The 27,584-nt window shown below is 35.5% G+C and overlaps 1 protein-coding gene across 3 annotated transcripts in view; it reads left to right on the top strand.

The window, feature by feature from the left end:
• The first annotated feature begins 785 nt into the window (after positions 1–785).
• LOC122313937 (structural maintenance of chromosomes flexible hinge domain-containing protein GMI1) overlaps positions 786–27,584 on the top strand; it is a 39,477-nt gene continuing 12,678 nt past the window's right edge. The window contains exons 1-29 of one of the 3 annotated variants that reach the window (XM_043129277.1): positions 786–988; positions 1,211–1,264; positions 1,606–1,970; positions 2,339–2,371; positions 2,482–2,568; positions 2,652–2,707; positions 3,386–3,472; positions 4,275–4,347; positions 7,218–7,273; positions 7,359–7,464; positions 7,609–7,677; positions 10,320–10,406; positions 11,991–12,041; positions 13,946–14,081; positions 14,266–14,327; positions 14,392–14,520; positions 17,227–17,317; positions 17,416–17,450; positions 18,303–18,378; positions 18,474–18,656; positions 24,727–24,885; positions 25,216–25,233; positions 25,313–25,452; positions 25,545–25,661; positions 26,087–26,446; positions 26,557–26,666; positions 26,922–27,099; positions 27,209–27,317; positions 27,427–27,521. In XM_043129277.1, the coding sequence (XP_042985211.1) occupies positions 898–988; positions 1,211–1,264; positions 1,606–1,970; positions 2,339–2,371; positions 2,482–2,568; positions 2,652–2,707; positions 3,386–3,472; positions 4,275–4,347; positions 7,218–7,273; positions 7,359–7,464; positions 7,609–7,677; positions 10,320–10,406; positions 11,991–12,041; positions 13,946–14,081; positions 14,266–14,327; positions 14,392–14,520; positions 17,227–17,317; positions 17,416–17,450; positions 18,303–18,378; positions 18,474–18,656; positions 24,727–24,885; positions 25,216–25,233; positions 25,313–25,452; positions 25,545–25,661; positions 26,087–26,446; positions 26,557–26,666; positions 26,922–27,099; positions 27,209–27,317; positions 27,427–27,521 (3,213 nt within the window). In that variant the 5' untranslated portion in view covers positions 786–897. Of the gene's footprint in view, positions 989–1,210; positions 1,265–1,605; positions 1,971–2,338; positions 2,372–2,481; positions 2,569–2,651; positions 2,708–3,385; positions 3,473–4,274; positions 4,348–7,217; positions 7,274–7,358; positions 7,465–7,608; positions 7,678–10,319; positions 10,407–11,990; positions 12,042–13,945; positions 14,082–14,265; positions 14,328–14,391; positions 14,521–17,226; positions 17,318–17,415; positions 17,451–18,302; positions 18,379–18,473; positions 18,657–24,726; positions 24,886–25,215; positions 25,238–25,312; positions 25,453–25,544; positions 25,662–26,086; positions 26,447–26,556; positions 26,667–26,921; positions 27,100–27,208; positions 27,318–27,426; positions 27,522–27,584 lie in introns of all 3 variants that reach the window. The other 2 variants (XM_043129275.1, XM_043129276.1) reach the window with 2 other exon arrangements.

Genomic DNA, 27,584 nt, shown 5'->3' on the forward strand with positions numbered 1-27,584 from the left:
AGTCTTTTTAACGTTATTCATTTAAAAAAAAAAAAAGTACACAAAATGGGAATTTGCATACTAAACAATACAAATCATTTCCTTAATATTTGTTTGGAAAATGAGATGGTTTCATCTCATCTCATCTCATCTCTTTCAATTCTATTTTATCTGATCTAATTTTCTTTTCAAAGATAATTCAAATATAAATAATTAATTTCAAATCTATAACTTTTTTTATTTAATCATTAGTAATCATTACCTAATTATTATACATTTTTTAAACTTAAAAAAAATACAAAAAAATAATTCAAATTTTTTAAATTTTAAAATAAAAATAATATTAAAAAAATATTATAATAATATTTTAATTTTATAATATTTTTATTTAACTTTTTCTTTCTCATTTTCAAAAATTCCATAAAATATTATAATTGAAACTTTTTTATTCCTATTTAGAAATCATTTCATTATTATTTATAAATTTTTCATCCTTATCTCAATTTCTAAAAAAAATTCCAAAAATTTCTTTTCGGAACTTCCCATATTGTACTGTTTGGTCATTAGAATTTTTCATCTCAAATATTAAATTTTCATCTCATCATTATAATTTTCTCAAATTTTTATATAAAATATAATAAACAATTCAACTTTTTTTTAATTTTTTTAAATTTTAAAATAATAATAATATTTTAATATTTAATCTTAAAACTTAAAATTCTTATATAAAAATTTTCGGTAGTCAAACAGAACCAACCCGTTTCCTTGTTTCCCAAGGCATAATTTTCAAATTCCAATGCTGTTCATACTCGTTAGAACTTAGCCCGCTAATGTCAACTTGTAGCGTAAGACGCACTTCAACGGATTACGTACGTGTCAGAAACCAGGAGGAGCTGCGCGTGAAGCGCAGGTCATCCCATGCCGACTGTGTCTGTTTACTTACCTTGCTTTGCCTCTTCCTCTCCCTTTCCCTCTCACTCTCACTCAAGAGCCTTTTCATTTCCAACCTTTCTTTTTAGAGAAATGCTACACATCATCCTACACCACACATTTTATATATTAAAATAATATTTTTTATTTTTTTTATTTTTTATTTCATTTTATTCTTATTAAACTAATTAAATTATTCTATTTATCACTTACACATTACATATTTATTATAGAAAAAATGAAAAAAAAAATTAAAATAAATATAGTGTGTGAAGTGTGAGGATGATAAAAAGAATTTTCCTTCTTTTTAAACCTCAGAGGCTAGACCACCCCCACTTCATCGGTTCACATACAGGTATGAACTTTGAACTTTCTTCATCACTTTCTTTCTATTTGAACTACTGTTTGCATCTTTTTTAATGTATATGTGCGTAATATACATCGACATGTATATGTTATGTGTGTCTGTCACTGTGTGCGACTTTTTCTATAGCTTTTTAGACTTCTGTGTATACATCTTTTTTAATACGCGTGGACACATGCACAGGTATCTGTGCATGTATGTGCATGATTTATAAGTCTGTTATTTGGATTTTGAAACTTGGTCTGAGCAGCCCGTGTTTTTTTCCTTTTTTTATTTTCTTCAAAATGATATGGAATCTCCTTCATTTGGGTTTGGTGTTTACTCTCTTACAGCTATGGAACCAGATACGGGGTACCGGAGGGCAAAGGCGAATAAGAGGCAACTGGTAGAACTCTATGAAGACGATGATGATATTGACACGGTGTATAGGTTCAAAGTCCTATTACCAAATGGCACAAGTATAGGACTAACAGTGAGGGATATCCCTCTTCCTGAAATGCCTTTCGGGGACTTCATTAATTTGGTGAAAAATGAATACTTTCGAGCTCGTAAGCTGAATGAATCAATGAAGCAGAAAAGAAAAATAGATTGGGAGGGTGATCGCTTTTATCTTGAGGACGTGAACGGTTTAAAGATCAGAGACTCGATTAAATTAAAAGATTTTAAGCCCCACAGTTGTCACATTTTACAGCTTCATGTGAGTATGAGTTGCATTAGTATTCATGTTGTTTGGTTGCTTTAGAATTGTGGGGAAGGAAATGGACGCGCTGGGATCTTTTGTGTACTGGGAAAATTGAGATAAACATTGAATCGGGCCAAGTACATATTTATAATTGCTTACTATACTTTACTTATAAAAAAAAATTGCTAACTTTAGTTCGGCTTTTTGAATTTTGGTCTTTGGATCTTAAATGAAATCCCCCCTTTTTGTAGATAGTAATATACAGAAGTAAAAAATGATATAACTGATAAAAATATGAAAAATTGTATAGATGTGCTCACTTGGTTGTTTTGATCATTTGGTTTTCCTTGGTGATGCATTTGCTTGTTTTTTGACTTGCTTAGGATGGCTCTGGTGTGATGGCCAATACTTTTGAGGTTAGTAGCCCGATTTGGATGCTTATTCGTGTATCATTGCCATAATTTTTAAATTCTGAGTTGCAACACTGTTTTGCTGTTAGTTAGTGATGAACTTTTTGCATTTGCAGAATATGTGGGACTTGACACCAGATACTGATTTATTAATGGAATTACCAGAGGAATACACTTTTGAAACTGCCCTTGCAGATTTGATTGTGAGTTGTGGTTGAAAATTTTATCTGAATGTGCTCGATCATTTTACCTATTACTTGCTTACACTCGGCCACTCATTTTCCAGGATAATTCGTTGCAAGCGGTATGGTCTAACCGTAAGAATGAAAGAAGGCTGATCAGGTAGGACATTACTAATATGAAAAATATGGTTTTCTAGGTCTTTTGGGCAGAACTTAAGTTAATCAATTGCTCGATTTGTATTAAAAATAAATTAAATAAATAGTCTGAAAGTACGTTAATGAGTTTGAATGACCCAATTGTCCGTTAGGCTAATTCAGCTGCAAACTAGATGTTGCTTATGTCGTATGGTGTATTTTTTCAATTAATTCCCTGGATTTTATATCCTCTATTGTAAAATGCTTGGAATTGAATCTCAGTTTCTTGGAAATAATGGAAAGTTTTTTCTCTGTGCCTCTTAGTTGATTAATTCGAATCCCTTCATTCTGTCATTAAAAATAATTCAGAGCACCATACTCGTTCAACCTTGATAATTGGTAATGTGAGAAGAATCTTTGTTTGAACTTAATATCTTACTAATAGAATTGGCAATATATTTGGAACTAGAGAGATTTGTTGAGTTAAAATCTAAATTGGAAGTTCTTTTATCTACTTTCTGGTTGCTAGTAATCCTTTGGTTCATCTGTCAGTTGGATGGTCATTTCGTTTGTTTTACATGAACCTTCGATTTTGCTTAGGCTGCTATTGCTGCACTTACACATACTGTTTTTTCTATTTTTTGCTGCACATGCGCATATACTCTTCAATAATCACTTTGTTATGTGTGTTTTTCATTTCCAGTGTGAATATTGCCAGCGATGATAGCATTTCTATTTTTGACACCGGCCCTGGAATGGATGGCAGTGATGAAAACTCTATAGTGAAGTGGTGTGTGATATCAGTCTTCCTTCACAACTTTCAAGATTACTGTTCGGCAAATGATTTTCCTCTCTTCTTGGCTAAAACAGAAAGTTTGGGTGCATTGAAGGATGGATGGGCAAATTTTAGATATAAGTTATAAAGCTTATATTTGCAAGAGTCTTCTAGTGACATACTAGTGAAATTCACATTTTTTTTCCCTGCATCTTCATTAAACTGATTAAGTAATTTTCTTGAATTGCTTTTTTTGTTTAATTGTGATTCCTTGAGGAAGCAGGTATTGGAGTTTAGGGAGGCCTTGAGAATTGAGAAAGGCACCTTCCTAGAAATGGGAATGAATTTTAGTCAAAAATAAGGAAAGATATAGTAATCTTTGAGGATCCCAAGGGGTAGCATAGTTTGTTGGGGGTATCAAGCCTCATGACCTCGAGGCCAACCTCACTCACCCATAAAAAAATAAATAAAAAGAACTGGCAAGGAATGAGAAAACCTCGAGGACCTGTATACTCCACATTGGTTGCTTTCAGCAAATCTTTATGGCAGTGAGGTCATGGTAAGAATAGCATATAAGGCTAAATCAACGCTGTAGAGATTCATTAAGGAATTATCTGAAAATCTTATTTCTGTAATGGTCTATGTTTATACGACTTTCAATTACTAATTCCCGGCTGCGTCATTTGAAAAAAAGTTTCTTAGTCAACTACTATGCAGGTGCTTTAATATAATCCAATTCCCACAAAAGGTTGACATAATTCTTTTATCTTATTTCTCTGATTTGGCCATGGCTAATATATTCGTCCATCCTATTCAGGGGAAAGATGGGTGCCTCCCTTCACAGATCCTCAAAAGGACAGGCAATTGGGGGAAAACCTCCATACTTGAGGGTAAGATAAAAAAAACCTTGTAGTATGCTTTTTTAATGTTTACTTACTGCATATATGCGTGTATGTTCATAATTATATAATGTATACATTTGGGTAGATTAATTTCTATAATTATCTAAATCTCCATGTGATTGTGTTTACACCACTTGTCAACTCCATAAGATTTTTTTTGTTTAATTTAGGAATATAAATTAATTCCTATGATTTCTATTCACATTTTAGCATTCTAGTCCAATAATAGGGTATTTAGAGTACACTTTCGTAAACTCATCAATACACTTTGTTGTATGTGTATCTTGTGTGTCCCCAAATGAAAAGCATGCATGTATACATTTGGAGATTTTTCATTGTGAAAGCTTTATGGTGTGTTTGTCTAATATATTCAGATATAAATAGGAACTTGCCCATAGGTAATGTCAATAACTAATACAAGCTCTCTCGAGTTTGGAGGTTAAATATGATTTTTAACACAATTTAGTTCTATCTTGTGCACACAAAAGGAACATCAAGAATGCCTTAATTAAATGGAAGTTATAAAGCATAATTTTTTTTTGATCGGTAAATGTAACACCCCGTTCCCGTAGGATAGAGACGTTACTAACAAACATGATAAAATGCCCGGTAAAGAAACTCATTACTCTGATATACCTCATTTATTAAAAAAACTTAATTGAAAGGATGTAAATAGTCTTGAAACTTGAAACTGAATAAAGCAAAACATGAGCTAGTCTTAAACAAGACTAATTATTTGAAATGACATAAAAGAAACTTAATCCTTGTGTAAATGACACTTATTCATCTCTAAGTCCTTATACTAAATCTATTCCTGGCCATCTAGCTCTGCATCATCATAATCACCATCTGTGGCAATCAACATAGAAGAAAACAAAAAAAACAAACAACAAAAAATGAGTCGAATACTTAGTAAATAATACATCATATCGTAAAATACTATCTAGCTTAGCATAAATTTGATTTTTACAGCCTTATCACAACTTTCATATAACATTCATGGATTAACAAGAGCGGAAACATTCATAATCATGGCAAATATGAAGTGTGAATGCATGAGTAACTTGTTTTTCTTGAATTATACTTATTTCATGGTGAACCACGCTTGAGTCCATGGCACCACATAACTTGTCATGTAGTGAAACATGCTTGAGTCCGTGTTTTACTTAACTTGCATAACATGAAGTGAAACACGCTTGAGTCCGTGTTTCACTTATCTTGCTCGACGTGGAGTGAAACACGCTTGAACCCGTGTTTCACTTATCTTGCTTGACATGAAGCGAAACATGCTTGAGTCCATGTTCACTTAACTTGCATGACATGTAGTGAAACACGCTTGAGTCCGTGTTTCACCTAACTTGTGGTAACCACGCTTGAGTCCGTGGTACCGTCTTAGCATAACTGTGGTAAACACGCTTGGGTCCGTGTTACCTTAACTTGCATGACATGTAGTGAAACACGCTTGAGTCCGTGTTTCACCTAACTTGTGGTAACCACGCTTGAGTCCGTAGTACCGTCTTAGCATAAATGTGGTAAACACACTTGGGTCCGTGTTACCTTAAAATGTTTATCTTTCTTGATGCATGATAATTTTCTTGGACTTCTTAGACTTGTCTAGCATGGCATATTCTCGTACATGTCATGGCATAACACGATATATTCTTGTACATGGTATAGTATAGCATGACATGGCCTAACATGACTTAATCATTTTATGACATTTCATGGCATGCATGATCTGAGAACTAGTGAACATGTCATACATGATCTGGCTATTTATTACATGGCCTGCTTGACTTAAGTTATTGCATGAACAATACATGGCATATATGGTTTAAGTACTACATGAATGAAGCATGCATGACCTGGCTATTTTAATTCATAGAATACCTATCTTAAATTATTATATGATCATATCATGACTTCCATGTGATTTTAGTAACATTCAATCCATCAATCAACAATCCATAAAAGCATAACATATATATAGGCTTACTTTCATGTAAATCATCGTGAAAGAGATCTAACCTTGACTTGGCTCTTAGCGCAACGCAGATAACCATCAAAACTATATCATATTATCATACCCAATTATAATATTTACATTACGCGTACATTTATATGATCATACTATTTACCTCTTAGCGCTGCTTCCAAAATCTCACCTCGTAGCTCGTGACCTATACGAGGCACTAGACGTTACTAATCTTTCTAGAAAACGTGTCGTAGCAATCTAATTACTTAAAATCTTACCATAGAGATAATTTAATAAATAAGTAATTAATAAAAAGAATAAATATAATCATAACATAGCTAAATAATTTCTAACTGAATTAACCTAAATTCTAGGTTCGTATGTTACAGTAAACAAGCTTTTATTGATAATAAAGATGGGCAAGAGCCCAAGTACACGGGACGTGTACAAGAGCAATGCCTAGGTGTGATGTTCTTGTGATACAAGAAATTCATGAATGTTCATGCCATTAAAACCAATTACAATCAACCAATGGAATAAAGTATTAAAAAGGAAAACTCTAAGCTCATCCATTGACCGCTCACAATCTTGAAAGTTTCTCTCATTCCTCTCCCTCCAAAGACACCACCATATGTATAAAGCCTAATTTTTTTGAGAATATCTTTTCCTTACATGTTCTGCTAGTGTAATCATGCTAAAGCTTTTTATTCTAAATTAGCATACAGTGAAGCATTATGAATTATGCAAATTTTTATCTTAAGAGAAACTGCATGACATAAGTCACTCGTTGTTTCCTCTATATTTCTTACTTTAGAAAAATATTGTTTCCTTATTGGCGTTTGCTAGTTTAGTTTATTATGAGTTGCTTTCTCCAACAATGCAGCCTTTCTTTGGAATGTTTGGATATGGAGGACCAAGTGCGTCTATGCATCTAGGGAGGTATGGACATGTTACTTTTTCCCCATAATTTTCAGTCCTACCAGGGGTTGATGTTTCTCTCTTGTTCATTTGCTGCACTATATAGGCGTGCTTTGGTATCTTCAAAGACAAAAAGTTCTTGCAAAGTCTATACTTTACATCTTGAAAGAGAGGCCTTACTCAGCAGTTCTGGTTCTGAGCTTAGCTGGAAGGTATGTAAGTGCCCTGAGCAGATTCTTGTCCTTTTCTTGGGCATCTGTTACCTGTGAATTCTTAGATTTTTTATTTTTTATTTTTTTAATATAACTAAAGAGGCCAAGTTAACTTGCACTTATCGCTGCTGGATCTCCATACAGACTACTGGTGGCATGAGGGATCCCTCGGAAGATGAACTTAGCAAATCACCTCACGGGAGCTTTACTAAGGTAGACTTTGGTATTTGTCTTCTTTATTATTATTACCAATATCTAGCAACAGAATTTTTTCTTTTATTTATTTTTGGGTTGGGGGGATGTTCATTATGATACCACACTCATGAGAAGATATTCTTGTTGTCGTTGTACTACTCGTGGTTGTTAGACTACTTATCTTTTGACAAAATTTTCGATGTAAGTGAAGTTTGCCTAAGCCTTAGAATGCTTGACAAGGGGTGTACTTTTCATCTGATTGGTTTGGAATACATTTCTTTTGACTTCTGGCTCCAGTTGGAGTTGGAAGTCAACCCCTTCTGATTTTGCCCTACTCCCCTGACTTTTTGAGCCAAGTCGACTTTCAATCATATTGTTTGAAAGTGAACTTTGAAGGTTGAAAGGTGGAATATTAGATTAGTTAGCTATCATTCACTTTCTATGCGACATGCGTCTATCTCACAAGTTGTTATTTAAGTTCTTATTTTTAGCAAGCACTGAGAGATGCAAATGAGCTAATGACTGGCCATGCAATGATTGTACATATAAATGTCATTAATATTTATATTGTAACATGTAGGGTCCGGACAGAATTCCTGGTTGTACTTGACATGAAATTCTGACCCAATTCATATTGGAAGGGGGAATTCACTCTGCCACTTCAGCTGGCATGTGTCGGAGTTTGACATGTCAGATTGGAAGCTGTGGCTTGGGTTAGAACTGTTGGCATAGTGGACAGACTTATGGTTGACCACTAATGGAACTGGAATGTGTTCTTTTATATTGTTGGACGATTTTGTTAATTTATATATGTAGCTTAGTGCCAACTCATGGGGCTTGTATACATTTGACATTAAGTAATTCTTGTTCGCTTTATGTGGAAGGTTTTCATTTTACGTTTGTTTTCATAAAAATGTTAGCTTTTGGGCTATGCCTATTCGTATCAATATTAATATAATTGTTTACTTACAAAAAAAATGTCACGAGAATCAGCTCTTTCTTGGTTATCTCTATTCTTTTAAAATCTGGATGATGATGAATATGAGGTTGTATATCATCTAACGATTTGAGTACTTTTACTTATCAAAATTTTTTTTTTTCATTAGATCCAAAATGCTCTGAGGACAAAAAATATTATCTTTTCCTATGATTTTGTTTTATCAGTATTTTGGAATTACAGTAGAAGAGTACTTGTGTGAAATCATTTATATAGGTTGTTGATGGGTTTGAGTTAGAAGAGTTTTGTTAATTTACTAATATATGAGTAAGGGAATTTGTTACAAGGGTATTTTGGTTATTTGATTTTATTATATATATCAATAAGAGATTGGCCTTGTTTGGTTACACAGATGAGATGAGATGAAAGTTGAAAGTTGAATAAAATATCGTTAGAATATAATTTTTTAATATTATTTTTGTTTTGGAATTTGAAAAAGTTGAATTATTTATTATATTTGCATGGAGTTTGTGAGATTTGTAATGATGAGAAAAGATGAGATGAGATGGTTTGTGAAAACAAATCACGCTTGAGAGAGGTGATGTGAGGTGTATAGCCTCCTCTTTCTTACCATGCAAATCTCTTAGCATGGTATTAGATATTAGGGTTTACATTCTTACACCTTGTTGGCCTCTGTTTTTCTCCCTTTCTTCTTCTTCTACGAACACTGACAGAGTGACAGTCCCACAAGCTGCCAAAAAAGAAGATTGGGATCAGTGCTAGGAGACCATTCAAACCTAGTTCCAACAAAATGGTTGTATATATGTTTGAATAATAGTTCACTGGACTAGTGCAGCCTGACATAGGAATGAATTATTAGTAAGGTTGAAGGTGTATAATGTATTCTGGTTTGATAGATGAAGTCCTTTCATACTTTTTAAAGATAGATGGCATTGTAGGTTTGAATTTGAAAGGGTTTTTGAGGCTTACGGCTCTTGTGGGCCCACATGAAGTAAATTTTTAAGGCGAGGATTGGGATTATATTTTCATTAAGCTAATGCCTTAATGTTGAAAGTCAATAATCTCAAGTGCGTAACTTAGGTTTCATTTTATACTTGGGGGAGGTGGCCTCATAACAAATCTAAGGAACAAATAGTGTTTTTTTCATGTCTGAGGACTTTGCGGGTTTTATCCGTTGCTTTTGAGTTTACTAGGTTTCATGTGTATCTTTTTTTTTTTTTCACGTATCTTTCTTTTATTTTAATCTCGGATGTCAAGGGCAGCAATGTCTTTGTTTCAGATTCATTGTCGTGAGTCAGCAATCTAGCTGAGTTTTTGTCTGTGAGGGATGCACATCTTGATCCCTGCTGGTGAAGCAGAAGACCAGTGGTGATAAGAATTCATTTACTTTCTTTTGTAGTGTAGAAAATTTATCCGATTTCACTACCATCTTGCGAGTGGTGCATAAGTCTAACATTTAACAAGTCTTGTTAAGCTGATATAACCTTTGAAACTGTTGCTGATCTAATTTCCACCATGTCTTTGGGAAAAGGTTGTCTTTGTATTGTCTTGAGCACAATATTCTTTTAATTATTTAGAGAGGTAATTGTTTGTCTATTCTTTCTGTGATCACATTGTACAGACTCAGAGATGAGACATTTGTTTCTGTTCTTTCCATGATCACATTATACATGCTTGTAACTATGCAATTCTATATTGACAGATTGAGATTTTTGAGCTGAAAAGAAATAGCCTGGACATATTTATACTCCAATGCAAGATCAAAGACATCTATTTTCCATACATTCAGGTATGTTTGCTCCAATGAAAAGCATCATAATTGCAGCCAACTTGTAGTTTCATAGATGCACCCAATTAGATATATTTTAGAATTGGAAATACAAAATTTTTTGAGTACCTGTGTGATTACAAGTAAGAGTCTCGAGGCAAGTAATGACCTTTAGGTTGTTATTAGGGCATAGCTATAGGTGGGTAAAAAAAAAAAATGAATAAATAAAAATTATAGGGTTCTTTTAATAGTTTGTCAATGCTGGTCCCTGAAAATTTCCTTCCAATAAGCCCCCTTCCCAGAAAAAAAAAAAAAAAAAAAAAAAAAATTCCCCTAGCTCTATCATTGGTTGTTATGCCTTTTCTGCTCATGTTGGGATGTGCATCATGTGCCACTCGGGATGCAAGGAAGATTTTGCCCATTGTAAGATTCTATTGTTGTCGAAATCAAGTTATTTGATATTACAATTAATAGAATATGTATAAAGTTTGCACCGAAATAAGCCCCCCCTCCCAAAAAATAGAAGAAAACTCCCATAGCTTCATCCCTGGTTGTTATGCCTTTTCTGCTCATGTTGGGATGCGCTTCATGTGCCACTTTGGTTGCAAGGAGGATTTTGCCCATTTTAAGATGATATTGTTGTAGAACTCAAGTTATTTGATGTTTCGGTATGAATTAAGCTTGCAGTATCAATGTCATTCTTTTTTGTCAATATGGCTTGGCTGGATTTGTCTTTGGCCTGTAACAACTAGCGTGGCCTGTGAGCAAATCATTGTCTTTGTCCCTAGCACATGTAAGACAAGTGGAACTTTCTTTTTTCTTTGGTAACTTAAGTAAACTATGTTTGTGATATCTAATGTATGCACAAACTTCAAGACGATCTACATATGCTAGGGATGAAAATGAAAGAGCACAAGGACAATTTATAATTTCTCAAAACTCAAAAGAACAAATCTTCAAAATCATGATGATTTCATGATGCTTAATCCATCAACAATCTGATTTGCCACACAGACTTGACAATGTTATGTGACCGTGCTTATGAGTGTTTAATGAGTAATAATATATAGTTACTTTCCCATATACTGGGATAATGCATTGCCTTTATTAATAAAATTATTGCTTATCTGCCAATATATGTATGTGTATATATATTGATTTAGCTATGTAATTAGGTGTTTTTTTATATACTTCCTGTGTACTCGGACAATACCTATTTAATTTATATTAATGAAGTTATTTTTACCCATAAGATATATATATATATATAGATTCATATAGCTGGTTTTTAAATTTTCCATAGTGGTGTACTGGTCGAATTACTTGACACATGCAAGCATGTGCCAATGCTTTATTGCATCATATACACGTGCAAATAAAATTTACTTTCTTGAGAGGTTTGTATACTTTTTGAGTAAACCTTTCCACATCAACCATTGTGGTCATAGAGGCATGCATTTTTCATTAGCAATAAATGCATTTTCTTGTGTGCTTTAGCATCTCCCAGGGCATAGAGCTTTATATTGTTATTATTATTAGTGTAATTATTATTCTTTGGTAGGTCCTGTGCTTGATATTTTTGTGTGTTTTTTCACTGATGTGCAGTGTGATGAAGTGGGCAACTCAGCAAAGACAATTACACCGATAGAATTTCAGGTTTGAGATTACACTGTTACGTTTTCCACATGTTTCATATATTTGTATGAATTCCTTGTCAAATGTATATCTGCTGGTCTTTTTTATATTTTTTGGTGGTTCAAATGGGTCAATTTGCTTTAATATTGGAGCTTGACTTTTTACACTGTTCTCTTTCCAAATATGGTTGGTTGTTGTTTATTAAGAGTATGCTTTCCAAGTTGCCTACTTATTTCGTCTCTCTATTCTATATCCCTGTTGGTGTTGCTAATCAGGTGGAAAAGTTTTGAAGGTGCTTTTTTTGGGGCGGCCTTTATTATGAATCCAAACTTCATCTTGTTAATTAGAAGACAGTTTGTACTCCCTTTAATGTTAGAGGCATGGGGTTAGAAATTCGCTCAGTTTCAATCAGGCCCTGCAGGAAAGTGGTTGTGGTGGTATGCTATGGTGAAAGGCTTTTTGGCGACAGGTGACTGATAGAAAATGTGATAGTTTGGCCAAAGGATGATGTTCGGAAATTCTTACAAGATCTTATGGGGTAAATATCTGGAAGAATATAAGAAGGGTCGGGAAATTTTTTATAGATTTGTTACTGTTGATTAGAGGATGGTTCTCAGATCAAGTTTTAGATTTGTAATGGATGTGTGATGCGACCGTGGAAGGAATTGTTTACAGAGTTATTTTGTATTGCATGTGATAGGGATGCGCTGGTAGCCAGTCATATGCTTATTCAGAACTCAGTTCATTGGGATTTGAATTTTATTAGATTGGTATGACTGTGAGGTTGACTTTGTATCTTTCTTATGTTTAATGCATTTTACCGAGTTCTTCTTAAGTTTGCTTTTTCTTACCTTTGGAAGGGCCATTGGAGGTCTATAGTTTCAATGGGAGCTTCATTTATCACATGGACGGCATCCCTAGGTTCAATTATTTCTATGAATAATCTTCACCAGCGTCATATTGTAGCAAGTTACTGAAGTTGTATGCATTGTTTTGAATTTCGTTCCATTCTGGTCATTCCGATCAGAATGTTCCAGTAAACTATACCTCATCGTTCCTTTTCGTTCAAAATTCTGTCCGGTCTGGCCTATTCTGGCCGGAATTTGCATACTGGACCCTATTCTGTTACAAACTGTTTTAATGACAATTTTGTAATTTTCTTGAGTTTTGCTGGAAATTTTGGGAAATTTGCAATCTATATAGTATTTATATAATTCTAAAATCTAAAAGGTATTGATATAATTTTAATTTTTTTTATAACTTTTTAAATATGTCCCCTCACTCACTCTTTTGTTAAACATCATCATTTTTAATAATTTATCTGTTTTGTTTTCTTTATTGTTTTGTCTCAACTCAAGTTTGTGGTTTTTTTAATATTATCTTTTAACACCAATATCTCTACCTTTTTTTTTTAATTGTTTTCAATGTATTATCATTTCTTCCATATATTTAAACACATATACGATGCACACTTGTATTTATTTTATTACTTATCAGTTTATATATACATATAATAAATATATAGTTAATTTTGAAATGGTACACTGGAACGCACCAATCCTGAAATATTCTATTTCAGTGATTAAACCTGAATGATCACTGAAACAGAATTTAAAACATTGATTGGAATGGCTGGAATTGACAGAATTTCAATTCCGGTCAATGTTTTAAATTCTGGTCATTTTAGTATTTTAGGATCTCGTAATCTAACACATTCTCCTATTGCCTCTCTATATTTATTTTTCAATTTACCAAGTGGTTTAATGGCCATACCTGAATGATCCACATGACATCTGCATTAAAATATGAAGAAAAAAGGGATGGAAATATATGCGAGTAGTCCCTTTATCCATATGTGTTTCTCCCAGTACCTATAGCACCACTCAAATATGAAAGTACTGAGAAGGATTCTCCTGACTTTTCAGGTTAATGGTGATGATTTAGCTGAAATTGAAGGGGGAGAGGTTGCTGTCACCAACCTGCATTCCTGCAATGGTCCTGACTTTATTCTACAGCTTCGTTTTTCCTTTAAGCAAGCTAATTCTGCAGCCAAAAGTCCAGGTAGGTTACTATTCCTTGTTAAATCAACTAGCTCTTATTAATAAAAAAATGTCCAAGGTATGTTGCAGTTGTTTTCCTTTTTCTTTTTTTTTTTTTTTGGTTTTTAATGAGTTTCAGCTGTGAGCAATTCCGGCTACAATTTTGGTTATTTTTCATTTTTTCCTCTAAGACTTGGATATGTCAGGTTCAACAGCATCTCAAGAAGCCAATGCACGCCTGAAGTGTGTTTATTTTCCATCCCTTAAGGTATAAGAGTAGCACACAACCTTTCACATTATGTCATTGAAATTTTATAGGCTGTTTTTTTCAGGGGAAAGAAAGTTTTGAGATGATTTTGGAGAAACTAGAAGCTGAAGGCTGCAGTGTCACAGAAAACTATGAAACCTTCAGTCGTGTCTCTGTTCGACGGCTTGGCCGTTTACTTCCGGATGCTCGCTGGGTAGGTTGTCAATCTTGCCATTTTATCTGATGAGTGCTGAGTATTCTTTTCTTATCACTATCTGATTGACTTGGTAGCCCAACATCTTTCCATTTTTTACGGTATATAATTTCTAAACCACAGTGTGAAATGTGGAATTTCATAATTTGCATATTTTCTGTTTCCTAAAGTGCTTAGAATTTTTGATCATCACATGCCATGCATGTTCTAAACCATAGTGTGTCCCATTTTTGTGTCACAAGTAGGTAATGTACGGACACATTAATTAATTGTATTTCATCCATTGTTGAACTATTGTTCTTGACTCATTATTTCATTGTATTATAGCTTAGTTATTGGTGTTGATATTAAGTTATTCTTAGGAATAGTTAAGTATTGGTCCTTGGGGTTTGGCCTTGGCAAAAGTTTAAGGATGGTTAAAATTTGGTTAATATGTGCCAAAAAAACCCCACATTGGAATGAGCATTGCTAAAAGAATTTGGATGTTAACTACAGTCATTTACCAAATATGGAAGACTACAGTGACTTCATCAAACATTAAAATAATACTTTCTCACTCCAAGAAATATAATTATTATTAACATTTAATTGGTAGAACTACAAAATGTGATAAAAATGAATTAAATAAAAAAATTATTAAATCAATAATATTTTCTTATTACATAGAGAGCAAATGGATAATTCAATGTGGGGATTGAATTTAAATGAAATGGGCAAATGCAAATTCATGTGATATTAGCTATAATTTGAAGATACATTTGGCCAATGCGATGAAAATGCTCTTAGTGGGTAAAACCCCTAGGCTCAAAAGGCATCCCAATCCAGCCCATTGAAGGGGCACCTTTGAGAGACAAGTGGGAAGAGAGAAGGAGAGAGGAAGAAGGGATAGGAGGGGACAAAGGCTGGGGAAAATAAGGTGTGTCAAGGGGAAGGTAAGTTGTGACATTGATAGAGGGAAGGAGGGGACATAAAGGAGAGAGGGGTCAGATCAGATTTAAGGGAGGGCTTCCAAACTCCTACAACTTCTTCAACCTCACGACAAAAGCTCCAGAGAGAGAATCATCTCTAGAAAATAAGTCTCCAACCTCCATTGTATAGAGAGAAATGAGAAACTATGAGAGACTGTAAATTATTCATATTATAATGGATTTGCCCCATGGATGTAGGCTGTGTTGAACCATGTAAATCAGTGTGTCTCTATTTCCATTTATTTTTCTTGTATTTATTTTCCATTCATTGTTATGAATGTACATACGAACATCGTACAGGCAGTCACTCTAGACCACCACTGGGGGCTCCAAACTGCGCCAATATAGGTCCATATCGTCACTGTGGGCCAGGAATGATTCTTCCTCCTATTTTTGGCCTATTGTGCTATTTTTTTGGCATTAACAGTCACCATCCAATCTCATAGTATCTTTAGAGTCGTACGTAAGTCTTTTCAGTGTTGCATACACGTCGTGTTGAAGTGTTTCTGATATCTTTCTTTTGGGAGTAATTTCCTTTATTCTCATTCTTGTTCTATTATTCAGCATCTCAAAATTCACTCATTCAATTATCATTATAAGAATTGCCTATTGTTGCCATTTATCAAATTTTCATACCAACATGTAGCATAACTAAACAAGAACAGTAACAGAGAAAAATTCAACATAGAATTTCATTAGCTGCCGATAAAATGTAACTGAAATTGTTCCAATACATCAGATCTACGTTTATTTCACACCTCAGTTTCTACAGAGCTGAGTGAATGTACACACATGTAGGAGTCTTAGTAGAGCTGTTTCCTGGCCTAAGCAACATTGTCGAGCAATATGCCATCTCATGCCACGTTTTAAGCATATACTCATCACAACTCTACCCTTGCCACCATGACTTTTCCCAAATTGGTACATCTTTTGTCTTGATTTCTTGGCAGATTTCTATTCTCTTGTGCTATTTCTGCCCATCTTTTTGGCAGGCCTATTCTTTTTTGCATCTCCAGCATCTCCCAATCAATGCTATTTAGAAAAGAATAGCCTATTCCTCCACGTCTGGGTTTTATAATTATTCTAATTGCCTCTCTCATTATATTGGCCTCAATGGAGCCATTGTACTAAAAATATCTCATGGCTTTGATTTTCATCTTGGTCGAATTCCCAAAGTGCTAGCCTCTTTTTTGGTTTTCACTCCTCTGAAGGCTTTCTTCATATGCTCTTATCACACCTACATCATCATCCATGCAGCTGATGTCAGCAATCTTGAAGGTGGAATTGGTGAATACAGTGTTATTACCTTAATTGCCTCTCCTTGTATTCTTTAATGCAAGTTCTGGTACTGCTCTTCCCTTGTGTTTTTTTTCCTTTATTTTTTCTGGGCACTCTGTCCTTAAGTTACTGCTTGAGCCAGTTGTATAATTTTTGTACAAACACTTTCTAGTAATGGCTAGAATGCTTTAATACTGTGTCCTGTGGCATCGCAAGAAAGGAAGAGTTAAGACTTTCCCCAAGCATGCCACCTAATAGAATTAACTTTGAATCCATAAAGAAAATTCTAACAATTGAATGTAAATAGTAGGAAATAAAATTGTCTTGAAGACATGGCCACCAGTCATTGTTTTTCACTTCTTTTTTTGTTTGTTTATATAGTATATATGCCTTTATATTTACCTTTCAGCGCTGCATGATGGGCTAGTCTCATATATCCAATTCATTTGCTTCACCACAGGCACGGCTTCCTTTTATGGACTTCAGGCACAAAAAGGGAGATAAGGCCCATATACTGAAGAGATGTTGCTGGAGGGTTAAATGCTTTATTGGTAGGGTGGTTGTGTTTCCTATAAGTTGCCACATTTATTTTCATATATACATTCTAGATATCTTTATTTAAATGCTTGTGGAATTGTTCTGGTTGCAGACACTGATGCTGGTTTCAATCCAACACCTTCTAAGGTAAGGAATGATCTTCCGAGTATATGTAAGAGTGCGTCAAGTAAGTTCATTTTCCATATCTTGGATCTTTGGGACCTTGCAAAAATTGTGGATGACAATTTCCTCACTGCACCATGATCTTGTCATAGTTTTCTTTCCTTTCCTTTCCTTCGGTTTTGTTTTCTAAATTAGTCCTCCCACATAAAAGACTTGAGGATATGGTATGAATGAATGATACAAAAACACAAAAACAGGATGAATTTAAACATCGTTAGTATCTATAATCTTTGAAATGGAATGAGGAGGTCTTTGGCCATTCTATAGCTCTCTATGAATGAATGGCTGATCACCTCAGCCCTCAATCCTCTAGTTTTCTAGATTTGGAAGAGTTTTGTTATTTTTCTTTTTGCTAGTTGGTTTTCTTTTGTTTACTTCCTTTGTAATTTGGTTGCCCACCCTTTTGTGCTTTTAAGAATATTACATTATTTATGAAAACATATCTTTTACCTGGATATCATGGTGCCCAGCCAGGCTAGCTTGTCCTGCCTGTTTTTGTTCAAGTAAAAAAAATGTGCTAAAAGTTTATTCACCTGCTGCTAGTAATCGCTGTAATCATTAAGCCATGCTGTAGAAACGGAAATGTTACAAGTTGGAGGATTTGAGGAGGTTGTCTTGTATGCAGATAATCATGTGTGCTTGCATGCTCATGGCACCTAAATGGGTGCTTTCATGGGTATGCAGAAAACAGATTTATGTAGGCGCATGGAGGAATAACTAAGCAAAGCTTACAAATAGTGTAATTAAAGACTATTTACTTTTTCTTTGTTTGTTTTCCATTTTCCTAACAATGATAGGTAATTGTGTTTTATGCAGACTGATCTGGCCCACCATAGTCCTTTTACTGCTGCTCTAAAGAATTTCGGCAATAAGCTTAATGAAAAAGAGAAGTGTAATCTTTCTGACAGTCACAATAGAGAACTCTTCTGAGATAGCTCATGTTAATTGCTATGTGCTATTCTCATTTACATAATTTTGTACCTGCAGTTGTTGATGTTGAAATTTATAGAGACCAAAAACTGTTGACTCCTTTGCAACTGGAGAGAGAGTATCAAGATTGGATTCTTCAGATGCATGATCGTTATGATCAAGAAACTGAATGCGGAGAGGATCAACCTGTTCTTGTTGTCAGCCCTGCAAACAAAAAGGCTCTTGGCATATCATCTGATGGTAGGCATAAAAAATGATAAACAGCTTGGTTTCCCAAGTGTTTTATGTTAATATATATGTGAGCTTGATATGCACTGAAGATTAACTTCCTGAAAACTTAAAGGCATGTTTGGATACTCAAAAATTCTGATTTCTAGGAAGGATTTTTATTTTCCATCGAATTATCTTTTAAGAAAGCATGCCATTTCCAATATAGCAGCCGCTGGTGCTGTGAGGGAGATGTAGAGTGCTCTTTTTATATTGACAAGTCGAATAGTTGATTTTAAAGATGTAGGTGACTTATTATCAGAGGCAGATAAAGGCTTTGCTACAATTCGGCTTGAGACCTGTCATTTAAACCAAAGTGCAAGTCTCCAGAAAGGATATCTTAAAGGTGTGGCAGTTTACGAATGGGCTACTAAATGGGAAAGGGGTGGTATTGATCCAAATTGGCTGAGAATTGAGAGAAGTGAAGGTGATTGGTTGTGGATTTTGGTGGTGTGCAAGCTTGTGTTTCCAGATCTGCACAGTAGAGTCCATCAAACTATTGACCCATGGACAAGGACCAAAGTAGGGTTATAGGTGCAGGAGCTAAGTGGTTTTAGAAGTTGGGACAAAAATTCAATGATTTCCCAAGAGAACCAACTGTGGGCTGGCAGTTTTGGTCTCCAAACTTGTCCAGAGTTTGATAAACTCTTGTCCTATCTTTGTGGCAATTTCTTGGTCCCTATTCCATACTGTTTGAGTGGCTTTTCCAGAGGTGTATTGAGACATGAATGTTGGACACTTGGTGTTTGTTGTGCAGCAAAAGAAAGTGGGTTGAATGGGGAAGGGTTCAGCCGACAGGTTTTGCACATGGTTTCCTACCATTGTGTCCATTGGGTTTTGATCATTGCTAGGTTTAATTCTTAGGGTAAAATGAGTGTGATTTGATGACATTTTTGACCTAGATGTGATGCTATAGGCGTGTGAAGATGGCTGGATTTGTTGCAGAAAAGTTTTGAAGAATAAGGGTGCAGTTCGGCAGAAACAAGTTCCATTTCCAAGGTGCAATAGTTTGGTTTTAGGAGTGACTATGGGAGCTGATTGGCTTCATATTAGGCCCGAATTTTCCAGAGCTAGGTAGCATGAGAGTGGGTTAATCAAGTGCAGAAAAAAATTGATGAGACAGTTGAAAGAACGAGGTTTTGTTGGCTTGTTCTTGGAGTGCATCAGTTTGCACCTAGTGCATCTGATTGGGTGATTTCTTGGCGTTGACATGCCTTTCCACTTCATGACATGAGTTGCAATCTATCTACTATTCTAGAGCTGTGGAGAGAAAATTTCAGAAAAAATTATGGAGAGAAAAGCTAGAAGGAATCGGCATGCATGGTGTCAAAGTTAATATTCTATGGCATGATGAAGGGTTTTGGGAATGTAAGATTGAAGTCATGATGGAGTGCTGACCATGGTTAAATCCATGGTCAACCTATGGGCCTTTCTCAAATCTATCGAGCTTCCATGGCTTGCTATGGAGCAATTACCAAGCCCATTAAGTTGCCAAGTCTTCTTCATGCCACTTATCATCCTACTATTGGCCTCTTGGCAACCTATTTCTACCAAAAAAAAAAAAAAACTATTGCTCTAGAAATCTCAAAAAATTGTAACTAAAGCAATGGGGGAAGTCATTTTGCCAAATCATGATGCAAAATCTCTCTTTCTTTAAAGATCATAATTTCCACTTAGCCAAAGTCATGGGTTACTATTGTCAAATTCTCAATATTTGACAATGTTACTGAGTAGTCTCGAGCAGGGTGTTATAGGTAGTGTGGCCTTTTGGTGTGGGGTTGTGGAAACATTTCGGGAGGGTTTTGGATTTTTTGTAAGGGTGATGGCTCTAAAGTAAGTTTTTGGCATGATATGTGATGTGGGGATCAAGGGGCTTAGAGCTATTTTAAGTTTGAGAACTTTTGGCTGAAAACTTAAGGCTTTGTTGATAGAGGCTGATGGGGTTTGGAGAGTGAAGCGGAGGAAAGACTCTTAGAAGCTGAATCACTTGGAAGGTCAAGTGGTGACATTAATGGATGGAATTTCGTTGAGACAGAAGTTAGGGGCCCTATGGTTGAGGGAAGGAGGAGAAACTCACAAATTTCTCCCATCAAGGGGCAAACTTGCATGGGAGTAGCAATAAAATTGAGATGATGGTGGTGGTGGATGGTATAGCTTCCTCAAATCAGTCTACAATCAATTTGATGGGTTAGTGTTTGAGACAATAAATCATCAAGGAAATCAGGTGGCTTGAGAAGCCTTTCGAAGATGATGAAATTCCCAAAGTGGTTAAAAATATGATTTGTGACAAAGACTAGGCTCTGATGGATTCATCCTGGCATTCTTCCAAATTTGTTGGGAAGCGGTCAATGGGGGTGTTTTGAGAGTTCCATGCAAAAGGAAGGTTTGAAAAAAGTTGCATTCCAACTTTTATAGAAATTATTCCCAAGAAACCCATGCAAGATGTGGTTGTAGGGAGAAATGGCATTCTTGGATAGTGTGCTATATATCTGGTGGGTTTGTTCAACAGAGCTCGTGGCTTGAGACAAGGTGCTTCACTATTCCTGCTACCTTTTGTTATAGTCATGGTGGCTGTAAGTAAAATGGTTTCAGGTTTTGTGGAAGTTTTTTCTGGTTTTTCAGGGGGAAATAGTAACTGTTGCACCATTGATAGTTCCTATCTTTATTTCTAGATGATACCTACTGTCACATTCAAACTTTGAGGGCACTTCTCTTATACTTTGAAGCTGCCTCTGGTTTAAAAGTGAATCTAGCAAAATCAAAATTGGTCTGGCGGTCAATGCTTCTAATGTGGTGATTTGACTAGTATAATGGGGTATAAGGCATGCTCCTTGCTTATGAAATACCTTGGCCTTCCCTTGGTGCTTCTTTCAAGAAAATGCCCATATGAGATACTGTGATTTAAAAAATGGAGTAAAGATTGGCTAGTTGGAATAGTATATATTTCCCAAATGGGGTAGAATTTACCTAGATTAAAAGCACTCTATCCAATTTGCCCACATACTTGTCCTTATCTTCCCTTCCCTTAAAGGTGGCTAACTGTATTGAAAAGCTACAAGGTGTGATTTCTTATAGAACTGGTTGGGTGACGAGTTCAAGTTACAACTAGTGGGTTGTGCAAAGTATGTATTGCTCTTTGAGGGAGGGTTGGGAGTTCCTAACTTGTTTTTCATCCAAACTCTTTTGGCAAAATGGTTGTGGCAATATCAACAAGAAATAGAAGTTCCATGGAAGGCAGTTTTAGATTTGAAGTCAGGTGGGAAATGGGGGTAGTTGGTACTTGAACAAGGTGCATGGACCATGGAAGTGCATTTTTCTTGGAAGCGCATGTTATAAGGTGCACTCCTTATAAGGTGTTGACTGTTCAGCATAGCCCCTCTTTTCCTTGGAAGGCACGTGGGGAAGGTCGTTTGGAAGACTCGCATGCCTTCCAAAGTCATTTTTTTAAGATGAGCAGCCTCACTTGGGAGCATCTTGACGTTGGATAATTTGAGGAAGCGTGGCCTTATTGTTATGGAGTGGTGTTTCATGTGCAAAAAGCATGCGGAATCTGTGGATCACTTACTTTTGCATTGTGAGGTCACAAAGGCCTTGTGGGATGGAGTTTTCAGCAGAGTTGGGTTGGCTTAGGTGATGCCTTTGAGCGTGTTGGAACGGGTTATATGGTAGCTCTGAAGTGGCTGCAGTGTGGAAGATGGTTCTTGTGTCTTATATAATGCATTTGTTGGAAAGGAAAGAGATGTGTTTTAATGATAAGGAGCGCACCTTTTTGGAAATCTGGAATTTTTTTGTGTACTCTTTATTGCAATGGTTTTCTGCTTTAGTGCTTAATGGAGCTTCCACTCATGACTTTTCCATGTCATTTTCTGTTTTTTAGAATGTATTTAGGTGTTTTCTTTTGCATACGTCTTGTGTACATAGGCTTCGCCTATTTTGTTCGTATCAGTAAAATTGTCTTCTTACTTATCTAAGAAAAAAAGGTGCATGAACCACACAAGGTGGGGTGTGGTAGCACATAAGAAGAGGATGGGGGTTTTGTCTAGACAGACATATTGATTTGAAGTGGGTGATGGATCAAGAGCCAAATTTTGGGATAATCCATGATATGGAGATAGGAGCCTCAAAACATCCTTCCAGTAGTGTTTGAGGTTAAGCGGGTGAAGGACGCTTTAGTATCTGACCTCTTGAAATTCTTTAATAGGTAGATCCTCTTAATGGAATGTTGTCTCTTTTATAGCAGCACAAGATTGGGAAGTAAATACCATTAGAGTTCTTTACAATACTGTCTTCTACAAGATTTACAGTTAGTAATGCGGATAAGGTTCATTGTTCGATCAATTTGTCAAGTTCTAACCATCCAAGGAACTAATGCAATTTCGTGGAGGAACATTGGATTACTGAGGCACCCCTTAAAGCATCCTTTGTTATCTAAATATCGTTCTTAAGAAGATTCTCACTATAGATAACCTATGAAAATGCAGAATATCTATGATGGATTGGGGCTGCATGTGCAAGAACTGGGAAATGGTAGAACATTTGCTACTTCAGTGTGAGGTAGGAACTTGTGGAACTTCTTTGCTAGAGTAGGATTAGCATGGGTAATGCCTAGAAGGTTGGTGGATTTTCTAGCAGGTTGGAGGGCCCTAAAGTTGCAGCAATATGGAAGATGGCTCCCATATGTCTGTTGTAGTGCATTTGGGGGGAGAAGAATGGTAGAAGTGTTTGAAGAGCAGAGAATGGATGAACTTGAAGTTTTCTTATCAACACCTTGTTTCTTTGGAAGGTCAAGACAGATTTTAGTAGCGTTTATGAATTACTTGTATGGGTTGTAAATCCTAGATGGATGTTTATCTTGTTTACATCTTGTGTAATTGGGCCAGGCCTATTGGTATCAATTATTGATTCATAAAACTTATTTATTACTTATCAAAAGAAAAATATTGCTGATTGTAAGAATGTATGAGTAGCAGAAAACATGCAAATCCGAAATGGAACAACTCAATGCGATATCCTTTTTACAAAAGTTGTGTTAAAAGAGAAAGTATTTGGTGTTGGCTACCAATTTGGTTACCAATGAATTCGTATTGATTGAATTGAAAATTACAAGATGTCTTATCCTAACATATATACAAAAGCTAAGACAGAAAATTGAATCTGTACAAGATATTGGAAACCGAATCAATAGACGGCAGCTATCTACTCCTTATAATTTGCATTTCAGACTCCAAAGAAGCAAGCGGCTCCTCTAGTTTTCTTGCAAATTAGGGGCTTTTCTTTCCAAATAAAGCAAAGTCAAACTGAGTTATAGGGAACAACAACATGCAGCTCTGATCCACAATTTGCACCTCCTGATTTTCTTCTAGTTTTCTCAATAAGTTGTGCAAGATTGGGAGGGGGATTTGGTTTCCTCTTCTTTTAGATATTATACATTTTCAAGATAATACAAGGAGGTGTGTTTAGTATATGGAGGATCCCATCCTAGGGACACAAGTTTGAAGTGAGATCATAGTATAAGGTTTTTTTGCTGGACAACCCGGGAGTGAGGAAGTGAAATGTCATTGTGGTGAATTGCTGTAGTATGTGTAATTAGAATGGGGACTCCATTGAACTTCATCATTGTGAAGTAGTGAGAGACTTATGGTGTTTGCTATTCAAGGAGTTTGGTATCAGATCGACTGGCTGATGCTAGAACAGTGACATGGTCATGAATTTGGGAGGATAGATGCTTAATTTAGTGTATTTTGAGAGAGTGGAATGCAGGGAGCTTTGGAAACTAGTAGCCTCAACTCCCTTTATACATTTATAGCAGCTCTTGATACTTTTTTTTTTTTTTTTTTCTAGCTTTTCAGATTGTTTTAATTGGTTTTTTCCTTTTTATTCTGAATAGAGGTTCCTTTGTATACTTCTTGTGTACTAGGGCCGTGTACCTTTGTGCTTTTTAATAGGATTGCATTGCTTATAAAAAAAAAAAGTTCTATTGACTCTTTTTTTCCCTTAATTTCTCACTTTTTTTAAAGATTATTGTTTCTTGTTCAACTTGTAGTCGTACGGGTGCACAAAGTTTTGAAAAGGAAGGGAGTATCATGGAAATCTGGTCAAAAAATAAAAATTCTGAAGGGAGCATGTGCTGGATGCCATAAGAACAATGTCTATGCGGAACTGGAATACTTCCTGCTTGAAGGATTCCAAGGGGATGCTGGCGGTAAGCGATTTCTTTGACAGCATAAGGTCGTCGAATTTAACAATGACGGTTCAAAACTAACTGCCATGTTCTTTCCATTTTTCTGACCCCTTGCTTGCCCCCAGTGTTCAAAGGGGTGTCTGGAGACAAGGGGGAAAAAAAGGGGATCCTATAAACGTGTGTTTGACCAGGTTTTTTATTTCAGTAGTTCAAAACTAACTGACTAACTTTCATGTTTTTGCCCTCAGTAAAATTGTCTTTTCATGTATTTTAAGGTTATCAGAGTCTGACTGGTAGAATTATTTAGGCCCATAATAACTTAACCAATATTTTTTTGTTCCTTTTCAATAGGGGAAGCTCGAATTATATGTAGGTATGTTTCTTGTGCCTATTCTTCTGTAAAAAAATCTTTGTACTGTGTGCACATCCTTGAAAATCATTTTCGCAGTGATACTGTTTCTTTTGGGTACAAGGCCCCTAGGCATCCCAGATGACAACGGTTCCATCGTTGCATTTAACCATGGGGATGCCAGTTTTAATATTTGTGGCTCTTTGTCCCTGCCTATCAACGTGATTGATTCTGGAAAGGTTTGCCATTCCTTCGTCGGTTATCCATTCTCAAGTCTTTCCTGATTTTAATGAATTTGAATGATTTTCCTAATCTGAGCTGTTCAAATCAGTGCCTAGCTATTGGAAGTATCGAGTGGAATTGCCAAGTTGATAAACAACATCTGAAATCTCATTCAATAATTGATCTGCTCAGTGTTAAACAATGTCAAGAGCTGGAGATTGATGGGGTATTTATTTACTTCTCTCTCCTTATATATATTGGAACATAGTTGGTTTTAGTGTCCTCAGTTCTCTTTGTTTGGTTTTGTGAAGAGTAGAACATCAAAAATATATATGAAAACTTACAAAAAACCAAAAAAAATGAGAAATGATATTTGCAGTCATAAAATGGGCAAGTATCGCACACTTGTTTTGAAAAAATGAGTAAATATGGAATTCACATGAAAAAATTAAATTTTTAATGGTAAACCCCACTATTTTTCGAAAAGATTGTGCGGCGCTTGCACAAGTCATGATATCTAACATTACTAAAAAAAACATATGTGCAAACTAAGTTTTCAGAATAGTTGAATTTTTTATTTTCCAAATTTCACTATGTTCAAAATTAAAGCATTTTCAAATACTGATTTGTATAATCCTCTACTTTATTCAGGCACCGCCTGTTGATGGTCTAGTTCATGCTGGACAAGTTCCTCCGACAAAGATTGTGGCTGTTGTACGGCCTGCCAATTTTGTTTCTTCTAGCATTTCAAAGAGCTTGGACCAGAATTCTATTGTCAAGAGTAATTTAGAAATGTCAATGGAGATTAAATTTAGAGAAGAAGCTGAGGATCTTCGAGATGTGTGCCATATTTATTCAAGGCGTGTAACACCTTCATCTCACCATATTTATTCAAAGCGGATAACACCTTCATCACGTAAAGGATTTCATGGTTTATATATCTTTCCATTGGGTTCCAAGTTTCCAGATTTATTTCAAAAAGCTGGTGTTTATACGTTTTCATTCTACGTTGTAAGTAATACAAGGGTACCATTTTCATGTCTTCTCTTTTGTAGGATATTATACAGTGTTAGATCTTAGTGTAATCGTGTATGCTGATACAATGGGATTTTGTTCATCAGGACGAGTTAACTTGTAATAATTTTGACAAAGAAGTGCTAGTTAAGGCATCTTCTAAGGTGGGAAAGTGGGATCTTTTGAGTGATGAACAGAGTCCACCACTTAGCGTGAGGTATGACAGCTTTTATTTTTTGAGTTAATTAACCCTTTTTTTTAGATATTTCTTATGGCACCAGGTGATTCATAAATGTCCATGTAAGGTGTTGTAACATGAATAACTCCTTAGTTGGAAAGCCATATTTTGATCTTGTGAGTTTTTTCCGTAGACATCTATTGTTTTGTCTGTATCTAAAGCTTGATGTTGTATTTTACAACTTCCACTTATAATTTATTACTTTCTTTTCTCATTTATGACCTTGTTGGATAGGGTCGGTTCTTGTTTTCCACCTCTCTGTTTGACATGTAATGACATCTATGGCAATCGAATTCCTTTTACATCAACACCAGAAGTGATGATCAAACTTCAGACAATCAAGGGTGTCCTTGTCGATGTAGAGAAAATGAGGATCGAACTGTCACCCAATAAATTCACTCTCAAAGTTGAGGTATGGTACACGTTAACATCATCTTGCCCTTTGAAGGCATTGCACTAAATATTCTTGTAAATGTAGGTATGTTTTCAGTTAATATCTTGTTGGGGTGATAATGTTGCAGGATATACTGATTGAAAGCAATGAGTTAGACAAGATCCGGCCAAATTATGAAGCAACTCTGGTGATATGCTCTAGGGATAAATTGTACTCCGTCTCATTTCCGTGTCAAGGTATCTACCAGTCCAATTTTAGATAGCCCCATTTGAACAGGTAGGAGGTTTAAATTTTCTCTTTCTTCTGCTAAATTAATAATTCTATGTATGTTTTTGTTTGGATTAGTTTACCCTGGATCTTTACAATTTGTCAAGGCCCGACCACCAATATTGGATAGCCAACTACTTCCAGGCTGTATTATCAAGGAGCTCGTATTAGAGGTATGTATGGAAGAATTTCTTGTGTTTTCATGATCAGAATTGCATGCATGTTTCTTTGACAAC

Source organism: Carya illinoinensis, chromosome 6 (genome assembly GCF_018687715.1).
Source record: "Carya illinoinensis cultivar Pawnee chromosome 6, C.illinoinensisPawnee_v1, whole genome shotgun sequence".
Classification (NCBI taxonomy): domain Eukaryota; kingdom Viridiplantae; phylum Streptophyta; class Magnoliopsida; order Fagales; family Juglandaceae; genus Carya; species Carya illinoinensis.